Here is an 18,800-nt window from a genome sequence, read left to right as displayed (position 1 = left end):
TTTATAATTTATATTTTTTTTTTACATTTTCTTTTTTTCTTTTTGATGATTAATTTTAATCACTTTCACTCTCTACACTTAAAATTGATTGAATTTTTTTCTCTTCACTCTTTGCTGTTTTCTTTGAACCACTTCCTTCCTCTTCATCACGAGTTCGCTTCGTAGTTTTTTTAAAGAAGCTATCGATAGAAAGTTGCTTGGTACAGCTTTTCAGAATGTTTCGAAAATAAGTTAGGGAAACATCATCAAACTGCGCAGCTACACGACAAACCTGCAATTTCTTTGGATGGTATTTGTCGATGAAGTCGACCACGTCTTGATATTTTCCTAACACCTCTTTTATTTGCGCGGAACTTATTGCAAGTTCACTCATACGGACGCCACGCTCATGCTTTTCAATAATTCCTTGCTTTACTTCTAAAGAAAGCATTCCCTTATTCCTTTTCTCACCACTACCACTACCACTTGCAAAACTAAGCCTTTTAGGACCCATGATTTTCGTAAAATACCGTAAAAGGATGAATGTAAAAAATCACGATTAAAACACAATTTATAGCAGAACGCACAGGGCACAACCACATAAAGCCAACGAGAACAGAGGACTGACCAGAGCCACGCTAATTGAGGGTCCCTCCGAGGTTGAAGTGCTGCCTTCTATTGGCGGAAATAAAAAACACATCAAGCGCTATGAGCACCGACTACGCATACGAGTATTGTTTACTTCGGGTGTCGAGAAAAAAATTCGGGTGTAGAGTAGGAACGTGTTCGAATTGTACTTCGCGTGTCGAAAAATTCGGATACAACCGGTACGACGAAAATTGCTACTTCGTGTGTCGAAATAAAATTCGGGTGTAGAGTCAAAAATTTGCTCGAATTTTACTTCGGATGTTGGAAAATTCGGATGTAGATACGTTCGTGTGTAGAGGTTCCACTGTATATAAAGAAAAAACCTAAGTTTAAGAAATCAAATCAAATGGCCTTTAAGTAATCAAAAATGGAGCGGAGAGAGAGATGTGTCTCTTCCAAAGCCAAAAGCAAAGTGGGTTCACAGCCCAGGTGTGTGAGTGAGCGAGGTAGCAACTAACGCCCACACCACCGCTAACTAGCGGGTGGATAGTAAATCCTCGCTGAAAGTCTAAAGGCTTATCTTTCAGCTTCGCCGAAAGTAAAATCCCCAATAAATAGCATTGGTTTGTATTTAGTGACAGAACAATCATGATTTCAGTTAGATTTGTGTTTGTATCGCCATATGTTTGTAAATTGAGGAGTGTATAAGAGACCAAGGACGCTATAGTGAGGTCGTGCAGAAACTGGACAGCCCTAGGTCATATGATGTTTCTACTGATAATGACAATATAGTAACAAGAAATGGGAAAGTTCTTGTCCACACATGAGTCATGGTTGAACCTAAGCCAACCAGCCTCTGCTTCATCACCTCTGCCATACAGTAATCCCTCCTCCCAAATTCCTTACCGTGTCCTACTTCTCATCCAAAGCCTAATATCCTTCCCAACTCAAATATCCAGAGTCCTACCACTTTGTCTGAGTCTACTAATTTCAATAATGTCCCTCCATCTATGAATAGGTCAGGTCGAATTGTTAAACCTATCAAACAACCAGATATGGTTTATTTTTAATCGGTCAAAATGGGATGTGTTTATTTAAATTTGAAATGCTCCACTATATTATAGTTATTAGGCTGAATACAAGCAAAATTCTTTTCAATTGCTATACAGTAGTTATGTGATAAATAAGTGCATTATATATAATCCCCCTGTATCATAACAGTACTGTATTTGTAAATTTATTACTGTTTATAAAGTAGATATTTGCCAGTTTAAAAGTATCTTAGGGGTAAGTGTTGTATACTGTGCGCTTATCGCACTTCATATTTTCATGTTTTGTATACACAATAAAGATGTCTGCAGGCTCCAAAAATCTTCTTAAGGAAGAAGGTTAAGCTCCCAGTTGAGGAATGAAAAACTTCTGAGTTTTCCACACACCTATGGAGATTACCTGAAGGATAAGGTTTTCTAGCCATTAGAACCCCTTTTCTCAACTGTTGCCTTAACCTTCGAAATGCGTAAGAAAGAGTTCAATGCCAGATCATTCTACAAAACTAGACTGGTCTTTGCCAAAACTTTTGAATAGATTAAAAGCCATGTTACACTTCAACATGTAGATCAGCCAACCGGTGAGAGAAATCCTTAAGAACTTAACCCAGTATTCTAAAGACAATACACCAGTGATCGAGAAGTCAACAAGCATGCCCAATGCTACCTAGATGGAGGCCATGGGTTGTGACACATAGACAGAGAATGAAGTACCTTCTTTAAGGAAGTTTGGAAGCCTGTTTAGGGAGTATTTAGTCCGTTTAGGGAGTTTTTTGCCTGTTTAGGGAGTTTTTTGCCTGTTTAGGGAGTTTGTTCATCTGTTTAGGGAGTTTGTTCATCTGTTTAGGGAGTTTGTTCGTCTGTTAAGGCGTTTGTTTATCTGCCTACAGACTGACAAGTCAACCTGAAAGGATGTAGCTTTGTTGCTCATTGGAAAGTAGAATTTTAGAGTGTCAATGGAAGGAAATGCTACTTGCTAGATTGGCTGGAACCCTGGGAAGCTTATGAAACTTGGATCAAACAGCTCTTCTAGCTAATCTAAGATCAATTTGCTCTAAATGAGATTAACCTAGCATAAGTGCCTTCCCAACACAGCCTACATGGCTACTCTACCTTATTCATCTTCATTTCAGAACTTGCACGTACGGGGACATCGCGGCCACAATTTCAGCTCTTGTAATTAATTTTGTATGAACAAATTCATTACTGGTGGTTCTCTTGGACAAACAAAAATATTTTGTACTGTATTAATCCATCCATTTCAGCTAGAGTATATAAAGGTAAAATGAAGGCCTCAACAATTGATGAAAAAATTCTTTTCCGTAAACATTATTTCATTTATTTCGGGAGATCTGTATATCTATTCCCTTTCTGAGTGGGGATCCCTTAAAATAGTGAAAGCATTTGTGTATCCCCGTGATCAGTAGAGCTGTTTTAGTCAGGGCCACCCATACTAAGTTGGTTTCCTTTGAGCGATCAGACAAAAATCTCCCACCATCACCAATCTGCACTGGCCAGTGTGGTGATGAAAACTGTCTAAACCCCAGACATAAAATGACATGTCAGAGTCCTTTGTCCTACAGTGGACTAGAAATGGATGCAATTTTTGTTATTTCATACCTATTACATTCAATTGACTTTTAAACAGAGTTCAATAATGTAGAAGCCATGATTTTCATTCTTATCTGGTCTCTACCAATTTTGAAATAAGCATTGAGAGAAGTAGACAGATTAATTCTATATGGAATCTAAAGAAACCATACAGTACAAGAGACAACTTATGACCTGTAGTCAATTTTTTCTTGTAAGGTAGATTTGCACCTCGCAGGAGTGCCCTTTTAGCTTGGAAAAGTTTCCAAATAGCTGATTAGTCGGAAGTATTTTTGGGTGAATACCGTCATTGTTTTCAAATAATTACCAAGTAATGTGAAACGAAACTTATTTATGATACTAACCTAAATTTCTTCCTCAGATATTGGTTTTGTCAAAGAATAATGATAACGAATAAATATATCATAAAGTATCCTCAAACCAAAAATATTGTTATTAATAATATCTAAACCTTTACGAAAAAATAGCAAACCTTTTCTATACGAACTTACATCATAGGCCTATGATGGAAGTCCTTATAAAAAGGGTTTGCTATATTTTTTGTAAAGGTTTAGATTCTTGTGCATTATGTAAAATATGTAACTTATACACACACATGCATATATTATGTGTTCCAACATCTCACCTGACATCTCTCTCGTATCTCTTTCTATACGGACTTGCATTATAGGACTATAATGAAACTCCATATAGAAAGGGTTTACTACTTTTTTGTATAGGTTTAGATTTTTGTAATAGCAATACAGTATTATCGTGTTGAAGATACTGTAGTGTTGCATAAAAATCAAAATTAAACGAATTCATAATTTCACCGCCGAGTTACAACTGTTATACCCCTCCTTCTCCCTTCCATCTCCGCTTCAGTGTTGAACAGTAGAATGTTCCTTTTACCTCCCACTATTTTTACCGATAGAAAGTTTTATCAATTCCACATTTTTGGTAGATTTCGGTATTCAAAGAAAGTTTATAACATGGTTTTCTAAGGCTTACTGTAAGCTATTCCAATTTGTGTTGAATACAAGAAAAGTTACAAATCTATGCAGCGTGCACCCGAAAACAACCTCCTGTCGTTGACTTTGGCGGATGTTATTATTAAATGTAGACATACCATCAAAATACTTTATATGTTTATTCGTTAACATTATTCAACAAAACCTATACTGTATCTGAGGGAGAAATTTAGGTTAGTAAATAAGTTTTGATTCACATTACTTGGTAATTATTTGAAAACAATTATGGTATTTGGACAAAAATACTTCCAACAAATCAGCTATTAGGAAACTTGTACCCCTCCGAGTCGGCGCAAATCTGCCATGCTAAAAAAAGTTTACTGTATATCAAATGAAAGACCAAACTTTAATCCCTGATTACCTAAGACCAATGATAAAAGGACAAAGAAAATTAACATAGGAAAAATTATGCTGAAAAAAACATAAAACTTCATTGCAAGAATCAAGCATAAAGAGGTAAACAATGCTGAATTCATCACTCCAAACAGTGCTTTTTCTCAAATGCCTCTATACCATATAAAGTATTTACAGTACAGTATTGTTAAGTGACATCAAACCATATTTCTCGGGTATATTGAGATAATGAATACAGTATAGAAAGTCTCCAAGATACTAACAAGAAGCCTTCCAAGTTGGTTTGTATCGAAACACCTAACACTGTTAGACTAGACATCAAGCTGATGACATCTCAGCTCGCTACTCTACACTAATTACAGTCGCCTGATCTCTCTACCGGTCGTAAGCAAGCAAATGTAAGTATCTAGAATTCCTAGGTTTTACCTTGTTCAATGCTTTTAATATCCAACTAATTTGTATTTCCTTTCTAACTTTCATGGCATTTTAATAACCAATAGTTATAAGTGATTTCTTCAAGTAATTTCTTCCAATTTTCTCAGTCCACTGATATTGCTTCCTTTCCCTTGTTTGCCAACTTGTGTACCATGAAATCATAGCTATTTGTACATAAAAGGAAATACCAATACATAAAATCTCACACAGAAATTACATTAAACTCTATTAACTTCTAAATCACCTCACTATGTAAAAATAACTTTAGGAATTTTTACTACATTGCCTAGCTCTCTAGAGGTAGCTAAATCGGCCAACTAAAAATTGGGGAAAAATGGTCAATTGTTGGTTGCAAAAGTGCAAAGGATATCAGTGTATAAATAAAAATAAATTAATGGATTTCTATTCAATCATTGACTTAAGTTGCATGTTCATAACAAATAACTGACCAATTTGTTTTTATCTATTCTCAATCAGTTGATTTTGCTGCCTCTAGAAAGCTAGTCTATGTATGTATCAAAAAGTTCCTACAGCTATTTCTTAAATATAAAGTGCTTTAAAAGTTAATGAAATAGTATTTAATTTCTTATTTATCTTACATATTTACAACCAATCAGAATTAATTTCTTCAGATGTTTATAATAAGCTAATTTTGCTACCACTAGAGAGTAAATTCATGCAACTGTAACAAATTTTTACATACAGTAGTTTTATTTCATTTTAATTAAAACTTACTCTGTTCCTGTTCTTAATAATCTTGCCTATAGTGCATTTATTCACGTTACCATCTTAAAACTTTTGGAATGAAAACCAAGTCACACAAACGCATTATAGCAGCCACTGTGAACAATAAGTATTCATCTAAAAAAATATTTCTTTGTATATAAACTTGCAATGACAACAATCTTTGCACCTGTTCCGGCCCTGTTATTATTTGGCAATCATTAATACAGCCTGACAACTCTTAACAGTACCTGTAAGCTCATCATTATCTTTAAGCTTAATAACAAACTTCCTTGGTTTAAAATATTGCAGTAATCTCACAAAAACAAGCAAAAAACTGTAAAGTACAACGAATAACACAAAACTTGTTGCTAAGCCTACCTACGACCGAGAGTAAGCAATACTGTAACAATGCTCTGCTTACCAACAGGCAGCAGAGGCAAACTAACCTAACAAATGTTTACTATGAAAATGCCAAAATTTTTAGCTTTCCACTTATTCAAATAACTTCTAACTCATTGCACTTGTATGACTGAAGGTTCATATTGTGGAAACTTACTGTTTGGAACTTGAAATGTTACTCACATTTGCTATCATGAAAACCGCTAAAAGAAAGGTTGAGAAAACTTGCAGGTCGTTCACTCTGGCGTTCACTCTTCTGCGTTACCTGGAAGAGGCATTAGAAATCATGATAACTTTATGTTGCCTCAACACAAAATTAGTATCGGATGACTGTCTTTCTCCTGCATGAAAGAAAACCTTGAATAATTAGCAAATGCTTTGACATACAGTATTCTTAGAAGAATGCTTGTCAACGCATAAAATTCCACCCATTTACATCAGTAGACAAAGAATGAATGAATTAACAAAGAATGAATAAAATTAATGGAAAAATTTATTTCAAGGAGATTTATCTTAACCCTTTTACCCCCAAAGGACGTACTGGTACGTTTCACAAAAGCCATCCCTTTACCCCCATGGACGTACCGGTACGTCCTCGCGAAAAAATGCTATACAAATTTTTTTTTCATATTTCTGATAATTTTTTGAGAAAATTCAGGCATTTTCCAAGAGAATGAGACCAACCTGACCTCTCTATGACAAAAATTAAGACTGTTAGAGCAATTTAAAAAAAATATACTGCAAAATGTGCTGGGAAACAAATAACCCCCTGGGGGTTAAGGGTTGGAAATTTCCAAATAGCCTGGGGGTAAAAGGGTTAAAGAGAAAAGCACTGGAGCATTTTAAGCCACCCAGCACTCTAAATTGAGTGGGAATGTGTACATTGATGAAATGAAATTCTAGCCCAGCTAATAACACATTCCATTAAGTCTGAAAAATAAATAATACTTACCTTTTACTAGTCTTTATCTTACAATATTTTACTTGACCTTATCTTAACTGCTTATACTAAAAGTATTTAACACTATTAAAACCCTCACCATATGTTTGGTAAAGCTTAATACAGAACTTATCTTAATCTGATTAAAAAAATCAATCAAAACACCAACATGTTCCTAGACTAAAAGATTTATACCATTTGAATGGTACTGTATTTGTAAATACTAAAAATATTTCAAAATATTTAAAATAAAATCAAATTCAATGCTAAAGTTCTCTTTATCTGCTTTAAAAATCACACTCAAAAGAAAACATAAAAGCCTTACAGATAAATTTATAAACTAAATTTCTACCTAAATCCTATGTAAACTTTCTTTATATGTGCACTTAGATATATCACTGTTTGCTGTCGGATGTGTTTTTATTTACTGTACTCTTCTTACCTACTGTATTAAAGTGTTTTCAACGAAATTTTATGTTTACTCTTAAAATTCTAAATGAAATAAAAATACTGTAGGAAATCTGTACTGAAGTTCACTAAAGTTTGGCTTCATAAATTAGTTTTCCTTATTCTGTTTCCTCTTAGTTATCTCTGGTTTCTACATTTTCTAAAAATGCTTCCGGATCTTCATAAAATCTGGTTCTTTGAAGTTCAAAACAAAAATTCGAAAGACACCTGGAATACTTACCTTATCTAAAAGATAATCTAATTTGAAAGACATACGATTTTTATGACTTCTGCTCATCCGCCCCCGCATGTAGTATAGTGTACGTTGTAAAAATATTGGCTGAAAAATAAGAAATATTGTAAATAACTGAGCCTACCTTAAAGTGCAACTCAATTTTCTATCACAATAACAAGAAATGACAAATATATGTTATGTCCTCACATGGGGAACTCAAATGATTATAATCAAAGAAATAACAAATAAATATGTTATTTTGATTATAAAATAAATTTTTGAATATACTTACCCGGTGATTATATAGCTGCAACTCTGTTGCTCGACAGACAACTCTACGGAAAAACTCGCCAGCGATCGCTACACAGGTTGCGGGTGTGCCCAACAGCGCCATCTGTCGACCAGATACCCAGCTCTCATGTAAACAAAGACTCAATTTTCTCCTCGTCCCACTGTGTCTCTATTGGGGAGGAAGGGAGGGTCATTTAATTTATAATCACCGGGTAAGTATATTCAAAAATTTATTTTATAATCAAAATAAAATTTTTCAATATTTAACTTAGCCGGTGATTATATAGCTGATTCACACCCAGGATGGTGGGTAGAGACCAGTAATATATGTTTACACTTTTATGAGCTAAGAGTTTTTTATTTCATTTTAGAAGTTATCAAAATAACAAAAACAAAATAAATAGGTACCTGGTAAGGAAGTCGACTTGAACAATTACTCTGCCTTTTAAGTACGTCTTCCTTACGGAGCCTCGCGATCCTCTTAGGATGCTGATCGACCCCTAGGATCTGAAGTATCAAGGGTTGCAACCCATACAACAGGACCTCATCAAACCCCTAATCTAGGCACTCTCAAGAAATGACTTTGACCACCCGCCAAATCAACCAGGATGCGAAAGGCTTCTTAGCCTTCCGGACAACCCATAAAAAAACAACACTTCAAGAGACAGATTAAAAGGATAAGGAATTAGGGAATTGTAGTGGTTGAGCCCTCACCCACTACTGCATTCACTGCTACGAATGGTCCCAGTGTGTAGCAGTTCTTGTAAAGAGACTGGACATCTTTCAAGTAAAATGACGCGAACACTGATTTGCTTCTCCAATAGGTTGCGTCCATTATACTTTGCAGAGATATATTTTGCTTAAAGGCCACGGAAGTTGTTACAGCTCTAACTTCGTGCGTCTTCACCTTAAGCAAAGTTCGGTCTTCCTCACTCAGATGTGAATGAGCTTCTCGTATTAACAATCTGATAAAGACTGACCAAGCATTCTTTGACATAGGCAAGGATGGTTTCTTAACTGAACACCATAAAGCTTCAGATTGGCCTCGTAAAGGTTTAGTACGCTTTAAATAGAACTTAAGAGCTCTAACAGGGCATAAGACTCTTTCTAGTTCATTGCCTACGATCTCCGATAAGCTGGGGATATCGAAAGATTTAGGCCAAGGCCGAGAAGGCAGCTCATTTTTGGCTAGAAAACCAAGTTGTAGCGAACAAGTGGCTTTTTCTGACGAAAATCCGATGTTCTTGCTGAAGGCATGAATCTCACTGACTCTTTTAGCCGAGGCTAAGCATACCAGGAAAAGAGTCTTAAGAGTGAGATCTTTCAGGGAGGCTGATTGTAACGGCTCCAACCTGTCTGACATGAAGAATCTTAGTACCACGTCTAAATTCCATCCAGGGGTAGCCAAACGACGCTCCTTGGTGGTCTCAAAAGACTTAAGGAGACCTTGCAGATCTTTATGTTTGGAAAGATCTAAGCCTCTATGCCGGAAGACCGATGCCAACATGCTTCTGTAGCCCTTGATAGTGGGAGCTGAAAGGGATCGTCCTTTTCTCAGGTATAAGAGAAAAACAGCTATTTGAGCTACAGAGGTACTGGTCGAGGATACAGAAACTGACTTGCACCAGTCTCGGAAGACTTCTCACTCCGATTGGTAGACTCTAATGGAAGAAGCTCTCCTTGCTCTAGCAATCGCACTGGCTGCTTCCTTCGAAAAGCCTCTAGCTCTCGAGAGTCTTTCGATAGTCTGAAGGCAGTCAGACGAAGAGCGTGGAGGCTTTGGAGTACCTTCTTTACGTGTGGCTGACGTAGAAGGTCTACCCTTAGAGGAAGACTACTGGGAACGTCTACTAACCATCGAAGTATCTCGGTGAACCATTCTCTCGCGGGCCAGAGGGAAGCAACTAACGTCAACCTTGTCCCTTCGTGAGAGGCGAACTTCTGCAGTACCTTGTTGACAATCTTGAACGGTGGGAATGCGTAGAGATCCAGATGTGACCAATCTAGGAGGAAAGCATCTATATGTATTGCTGCTGGGTCCGGGACTGGAGAGCAATAGATTGGAAGCCTCTTGGTCAGCGAGGTTGCAAAGAGATCTATGGATGGTTTACCCTAAGTGGCCCAAAGTCTCTTGCACACATCCTTGTGGAGGGTCTATTCGGTTGGAATTACTTGCCCTTTCCGACTGAGACAATCTGCTATGACGTTCAAGTCGCCTTGGATGAACCTCGTTACTAGGGAGATGTCTTGACCTTTTGACCAGATGAGCAGGTCCCTTGCGATCTCGTACAACGTCAGTGAGTGGGTACCTCCTTGTTTGGAGATGTACGCCAAGGCCGTGGTGTTGTCAGAGTTAACTTCCACCACTTTGCCTCGAAGGAGAGACTTGAAGCTTTTCAAGGCCAGATGTACTGCCAACAGCTCCTTGCTGTTGATATGCATGCTCCTCTGACTCGAGTTCCACAGTCCTGAGCATTCCCGACCGTCTAGTGTCGCGCCCCAGCCCACGTCCGATGCGTCCGAGAAGAGAACGTGGTTGGGAGTCTGAACAGCCAGGGGAAGACCCTCTCTTAGGTTGATATTGTCCTTCCACCAAGTCAGACAAGACTTTATCTTTTCGGAACCGGGATCGAGACCGCTTCTAGCGTCTTGTCCTTTTTCCAGAGAAAAGCTAGATGGTATGGAGAGGACGGAGGAGTAGTCTTCCTAGTGACACAAATTGTTCTACGGATAACAGCGTCCCTACCAGACTCATCCACAGCCTGACTGAGCAGCGTTCCTTCTGCAGCATCTTCTGGATGGATAGCAGGGCTTGATCTATTCTGGGGGCTGATCGTCTTGTTGTTCAGCAACGTCCTCATCAGAGGGTTCCTCATCCGAAAACTGATGAGGAAACGGCAACGGAGTGGGCAACGTCTGGCTCGCTGAGTCCGGTCGCACTGGTGCATGCGTGACGGAGCCGGACGCAACATCATGGAACTGCTGCACAGTCTGTGAACTGTCAACAACCATGGGTGCGCGAGGAAGCACAGCGTCAACCCGAGACTGTCTAGACCGTCTGGGTTGTGCAGTCAACACCCTACCGGGTTGCTGAGGTTGACGCACTGCGTCAAAACAAGTCACCTCTGCTGGTTGTTGAACGTCCTGAACGTCAACAACCACCTCCGAGCGTCGCTTAACGACAACGTGCGGCTGGCAACCCACACTGGGTCGCATCGGTGGAGGAACCACCTCAACTGGCAGACGCGAGTAGGTTACCTCAGCGTCAACAGGGCGCACAACCGACCGGTTGGAAGGTTGTTGGCCAGAAGGTTCGGTAGCAACCTTCTCCGCATTAAAGTCCTCTATCAAGAACGCAAGCTTGGACTGCATGTCTTGCAGCAAAGCCCATTTAGGGTCTACGGGAGCAGGTGCGGCCACAGACGGGGTTAGCGACTGAGGCGGTACCGCTTTCCATCCCTGAAAGCCTTGTTTATGCATAACATAATTGTACAGCAAAACTTCAAAGGCTCTAAAACAGCTGTGAAGTTGACCTGTAAAAAACTTGGAGCGTCTCCTGGCCAGGCGCCAGGGAGAGTCTACGAGATTTGAGAAGTCTATCTGGGCAGAGGCATGAACTCCCAAGCCGAGAACTTCTCTCGTATCATATCAGACTCTCGCTCTATAAGCCAGTTTAAAAGAAGGGAAAGCAAAGGCTGTATCCCCCAAACTCCTCCTGGTGAAAAACCAGTCGCCTAGCCAACGTAAAGCTCTCTAGGAGAGCGAGAGAGCACTAGCTTAAAAACAACGGCTTCGAAGTAGCTAGGCCTAGTGTAAGCTCTGACGTTTAGGCGAACGAGGAGCAGCAGTTACAAAAAGATCCGGACAAAGATCCTTAAAAAAAATCACCATGATTTAATTAAAGTCCATAGGGGGCTAAGCAGCTTTAGGCTCCTCCCCATCTGACAGAGTCCTCAAGGGAATATCAGTAGGAGGGGGAACAGCAACTTCCTCATCTACAGGAACCTTGTCCGAAAAAAGCTGAGTCTCAAGCAAGGGAGAGAACTACCGTGGTGGCAATGCTTTACAAGCAGAGTCCACACTCACTGGTGCATTAGTAGCGGACCAGAACGCAACGTCATGTAACTGCTTGACAGTCTGTGAACTGTCAACAACTGAACTGTTAACCACAACAGGTGCGTGAGGACGCACAGCGTCCACTCGAGACTGCTTTGACTGCCTAGACTGAGCAGTCAAAACAACTCTAGAATGCGGAGGTTGACGCACAGCGTCAAAACAAGTCAACTCCGATTGTTAGTGAACGTCTTGAACGTCAACAGGAGCATCAGCAAGTGGCCTAACGTCCAAATGCGGCTGAAAAACCACACGAGACCGCATCGAGTGTGGTTCTAAACAACCTGAGTGACGTGACTTAGCTACGCCAACGTCAACAGTAAGCACAAAGGAACGTTAGGTTGGCTGAAAGCCAGGATATCGATGAGATAAACGGCTAGACTCAACGGACTAATCGGCAGAATAGTCTTCCATAAGGGAGGCAAGCATATACTGCATGTCTTGCCATACAACCCATTAAGGATCAACGGAAATGGTTGTGGTAAGAGACGAGGGTAACGCCTGTGACCGCAACACTTTGCCAACAAAAAAAGACTCTCGGAGTCTGTGTTACGCTTTTGTTAGGCAGCGAGCAGTTATCCGATGACTGCATAGGGTCAGAGCTGTCCTAATGGCTGTAACCAGGACGCTGGACCTGTCCTGAAAGGACTGACTTTTGCTTAAGGGCTTCGAAACCTTGTGACAGGTTTCTTATGCGAAAAGCCTTCGGATGACGAGGAGAAACAACGTCTCTCTCGTCTTATGGTAGGGGAGATCTTGGTAAGATACACCCGATACCATAGAGGGAAACGTCTGTTCGTTGATCAAGGCCTCTCGAACCCATAAGTCGTTTGACATTACTTCTCCCCTGGACTTGGGAGCATGCAAGAGGTCCCGGACTAGGTGAACGACAGGCACGAACAGACGAACCCTCGGACGCAACACTGTAACACTTTGCGCATATCACTTTATCACTTCGATTTTCTGTTTTGCACTTATTTCACTGATTTCTACCTGAAACACGCAATTCTACCCTTCATTAAACGGTAGTAATTGCGAAATCAGTCGTATAATGCAAGCTCATTAATACCAGCATAAAACAGAAAACATATTTTAAGATAAAAAAATCAGTGGCTGGGAAAGAGACTAAACACTAGTTCATATAAACTACGTTTCAATCTCTCACCGCACATAGCCTGGGGACGAGAATAAAAAACTAAAAACGTTTTATCCTTCCTCCCCGTACAGAGACTAGGGACGAGAGTAACTCGAGAACAACGTTACCCGCTTGAACGGAACGTTTTCTCTCCTCTCTCTCCCTCCGTCTCTATCTCTCTCTCTCTTTCTCTCTTGATTTCGCACCTAAGAGAAGAGCCAAATTATATTTCGTCAAAAAAACATGTTATTTGACTAAAGGAAAAAACTGAAAGGTTTTTCAAATAAAAAGTTCCTTTAAAATAGAATTTAAAACATTTAAGCTAAGAAAGAATGAACAAAAGGTTAGAATCGATTTACTCTTACTGCAAAGTGAAACCGTGATACACTCTCTCTCTATCGTAACGATAGAGCGCATGTTGAACGTCCTGAACGTCAACAACTGCGTAGCATAAATAAACTAAACGTTAGTTCATCTTTGAAAACAGTACGAAGACTATCAAAGAAATTCTTTCATAAAATATTACATTTAAAAAGTTTTAAATCCTTAGCTCTTTAAAAGCTAATTACGATATAAAGGGCTCAACGTTGATTAACTTCGGTTTCCAAGTTAGGACCGCCTACTCTCAGGAAAGGTCGCATATAAACAAAACATTAAAATTTATTTTTATATGTTTATAATAAATGGAAAGTTAATCGAAGAGGCCTAATAAAGGCGGAGAGATATAAAATATAGAGAGGAAAATCTATAAATAATTTATAACGTGATAAGATAATTACTAAAAGCCTAAACACACTTCCGTCTAAGGGAAGGGTCGGCCATTTAAAAGTGAAAGAAAGTCCATACTCTCTTTGTCACCATAATTAAATCTATCCAAAACGAGTTCAAGATTTAAGATGAAGATAAAACACCTGCATTGCGAAAGCTCAAAACTAGAATATAGTACTTCACCAAATAGATGTGAAAAACTCCAGTTTAGCAACAGCGAGTAAAGTACGTCTTGTCGACACGTCGACAGAGAGAAAATTGAGTCTTTGTTTACATGAGAGCTGGGTATCTGGTCGACAGATGGCGCTGTTGGGCACACCCGCAACCTGTGTAGCGATCGCTGGCGAGTTTTTCCGTAGAGTTGTCTGTCGAGCAACAGAGTTGCAGCTATATAATCACCGGCTAAGTTAAATATTGAAAAACAAATATTAAATTAATAAGAATGCTCACTTAATTAATAGTACAGTAATTTCAACTTCACAGTTCATGTGGTAACCACTGATTGGCAACAGAAATTAATGGGGATTATGAGGCAAAGGCAAACTGCTTTCTCACTCACCAACCGTAATTGCAACAGGCAAAATAAAATTGCATAATGAACTTTCACCCTGAATTTGCATCCGGTTCAAATCTTCATTAGCACACTTAAACTTTCCTGGTTTTTCTAAATGACTGAAGTATTGTAGCTTCCTCTAAGAACCCTCCCTATTCCTTTAAAAGAAATCTACAATACATATACATATATATATATATATATATATATATATATATATATATATATATATAAATTATATATATATATATATATATATATATATATACATTATATATATATATACATTATATATATATATATATACATTATATATATATGTATATGTATATATATATATATATATATATATATATATATATATATATATATATATAAATATAAATAAATATATATATATATATATATATATATATATATATATATATATATATATAAATATAAATAAATATATATATATATATATATATATATATATATATATATATATATATATAGCTATACCCAGCTACACTTTGATATGGCTCAGTCTTCTTAAATAAAAAAAGAAAGAAAAGAGAAAGAGCATATGTTTAACTTCAAAATGTTTGTGGGTAGACGATATTTTTGGTTGTTACATTGTCTGTGCAGATATAGGGATTGTCTGGTTTCCCAACTCTAGAACACACAAAATATAATATTGTCCAATTGAGAAGTAATCAATATCTAATAACTGGCTCTGAGCTTTGTTCATGGTGATTGCAAACACCAATTGAACTGGGAATTAAAATCTGTAAAATTAAGAGAGTATATCCGTTGGAATCATAGGAATGAGGCTATCTTCACCTATGAAAGGTTCTTTTACAATGTTAGTCATTAATTCTTTTCCTGCAAGTCGTGTGCTGTTGCAAAACTAGCTGGTTGATATTACAAAACATGCTAATTGCCAAGCAATTGGCCTCAATTCAGCACGTCCCATGGAATGCTAGGCAAATCAAGTGAATACTAAAATTCTGTAGGATAATTATCTGCTTCCCCCGCATCAAAAGTGTCAACGGACTTGTACGCGACTGCATCACTTTGAATGTTGGACTGAATTATATTGTCAGTTCATGGATGGCTTTGTTCTTAGCTGCATAAATTGCTGGTTTACTCAGCCAACGGGGATTCTTGTAAATGGTTTGAATATTGGAAAATACTTTTTCAACCAACTCTTCTTTTGATGTCATAAAACGCAATTTATGAGGCAATAAAATTTGTTTGATATTAAAGATAAGAACATTCATATTCGTTAGTATACAGATAATTTTTAAAGTTTGAAATAAAAATATATATATAAATATATATATATACTGTATATATATATATATATATATATATATATATATATATATATATATATATATATACACACAGTATATACATATAAATATATATATATATATATATATATATATATATATATATATATATATATATATATATATATACACAGTATATACATATAAATATATATATATATATATATATATATATATATATATATATAAATATATATATAATATATATATATATACTGTATATATATACATATATAAATATATATATTATATATATATATATATACACATATATAAATATATATATATATATATATATGTATAATATATATATATATATATATATATATATATATATATATATATATATACACATATATAAATATATATATATATATATATATATATATATATATATATATATATATATATAAATATATATATATATATATATGCACATATATAAATATATATATATATATATATATATATATATATATATATATATATATATATATATATATACATATATATATATATATATACTGTATATATATATATATATATATATATATATATATATATATATATATATATATATATATAATATACACAGTATACATACAGTATAAATGTCCTAATTCTAGTATGAAAAATATGTAGAAGTATGTGTTCTATACAGTTAGATTGATGACCTTTATGAGAGCACAATGACTTTCATAAATTGTGGTGGCCGATCACCGAACTCTATTATAGGACACATGTCTTGAGTCTGATAAAATAACATGTTATAAACCTACTAGTGGGGGTATAATTTTAAGAGAGATTTCCAAAAATCTAACAATTCACCGTATTAAGAGAACTACACTGCATTTACTTGCCAAGGTGTAAGCAGTACAGTACCTCTCGAGTGATCTTAACAACAAGTAGGTAAATTCTGAAGAGTACCCGTCAGTATAAAGTATACTCAGGAATATTTTTATAAACAAGTGCAAAATCCCCATGTTCTGATCGCTTTATCCACTAACATGGGATACATATTATATATATATATATATATATATATATATATATATATATATATAATAAATATATACATACATATATATTTATAAATATATATATATATATATATATATATATATATATATATATATATATATATATATATATATATACACAGTCAGCACGGATCGCTGTGTCCGGGCAGCATCTGCCATGCATTCAATTTGGTCCCCCGCTAAATATCAACGCTTATCTATCTATATACCAAGGCACTTCCCCCAATTTTGGGGGGTAGCCGACACCAACAATGAAACAAAACAAAAAGGGGACCTCTACTCTCTATGTTCCTTCAGCCTAATCAGGGACTCAACCGAGTTCAGCTGGTACTGCTAGGGTGCCACAGCCCAACCTCCCACATTTCCACCACAGATGAAGCTTCATAATGCTGACTCCCCTACTGCTGCTACCTCCGCGGTCATCTAAGGCCCCGGAGGAAGCAGCAGGGCCTACTGGAACTGCGTCACAATCGCTCGCCATTCATTCCTATTTCTAGCACGCTCTCTTGCCTCTCTCACATCTATCCTCCTATCACCCAGAGCTTTCTTCACACCATCCATCCACCCAAACCTCGGCCTTCCTCTTGTACTTCTCCCCTCAACTCTTGCATTCATCACCTTCTTTAGCAGACAACCATTTTCCATTCTCTCAACATGGCCAAACCACCTCAACACATTCATATCCACTCTAGCCGCTAACTCATTTCTTACACCCGTTCTCTCTCTCACCACTTCGTTCCTAACCCTATCTACTCGAGATACACCAGCCATACTTCTCAGACACTTCATCTCAAACACATTCAATTTCTGTCTCTCCATCACTTTCATTCCCCACGACTCCGATCCATACATCACAGTTGGTACAATCACTTTCTCATATAGAACTCTCTTTACATTCATGCCCAACCCTCTATTTTTTACTACTCCCTTAACTGCCCCCAAAACTTTGCAACCTTCATTCACTCTCTGACGTACATCTGCTTCCACTCCACCATTTGCTGCAACAACAGACCCCAAGTACTTAAACTGATCCACCTCCTCAAGTAACTCTCCATTCAACATGACATTCAACCTTGCACCACCTTCCCTTCTCGTACATCTCATAACCTTACTCTTACCCACATTAACTCTCAACTTCCTTCTCTCACACACCCTTCCAAATTCTGTCACTAGTCGGTCAAGCTTCTCTTCTGTGTCTGCTACCAGTACAGTATCATCCGCAAACAGCAACTGATTTACCTCCCATTCATGGTCATTCTCGCCTACCAGTTTTAATCCTCGTCCAAGCACTCGAGCATTCACCTCTCTCACCACTCCATCAACATACAAGTTAAACAACCACGGCGACATCACACATCCCTGTCTCAGCCCCACTCTCACCGGAAACCAATCACTCACTTCATTTCCTATTCTAACACATGCTTTACTACCTTTGTATAAACTTTTCACTGCTTGCAACAACCTTCCACCAACTCCATATAACCTCATCACATCCCACATTGCTTCCCTATCAACTCTATCATATGCTTTCTCCAGATCCATAAACGCAACATACACCTCCTTACCTTTTGCTAAATATTTCTCGCATATCTGCCTAACTGTAAAAATCTGATTCATACAACCCCTACCTCTTCTAAAACCACCCTGTACTTCCAAGATTGCATTCTCTGTTTTATCCTTAATCCTATTAATCAGTACTCTACCATACACTTTTCCAACTACACTCAACAAACTAATACCTCTTGAATTACAACACTCATGCACATCTCCCTTACCCTTATATAGTGGTA

The 18,800-nt window shown here is 37.3% G+C and overlaps 1 protein-coding gene across 4 annotated transcripts in view; it reads right to left on the bottom strand.

Moving 5' to 3' along the window:
* Su(z)12 (Polycomb protein Su(z)12) overlaps window positions 1-18,800 on the bottom strand; it is a 134,140-nt gene that overhangs the window by 90,638 nt on the left and 24,702 nt on the right. For all 4 annotated transcript variants that reach the window (XM_068393291.1, XM_068393293.1, XM_068393290.1 and 1 more), the window contains exons 3-4: window positions 7,777-7,875; window positions 6,332-6,413 (exon numbers count right to left, since the gene is read on the bottom strand). In XM_068393291.1, the coding sequence (XP_068249392.1) occupies window positions 6,332-6,413; window positions 7,777-7,875 (181 nt within the window). The remainder of the gene's footprint in view (window positions 1-6,331; window positions 6,414-7,776; window positions 7,876-18,800) is intronic.

This window comes from Palaemon carinicauda, chromosome 19 (genome assembly GCF_036898095.1).
Source record: "Palaemon carinicauda isolate YSFRI2023 chromosome 19, ASM3689809v2, whole genome shotgun sequence".
Classification (NCBI taxonomy): domain Eukaryota; kingdom Metazoa; phylum Arthropoda; class Malacostraca; order Decapoda; family Palaemonidae; genus Palaemon; species Palaemon carinicauda.
This window is presented reverse-complemented; position numbering and strand designations above follow the sequence as displayed.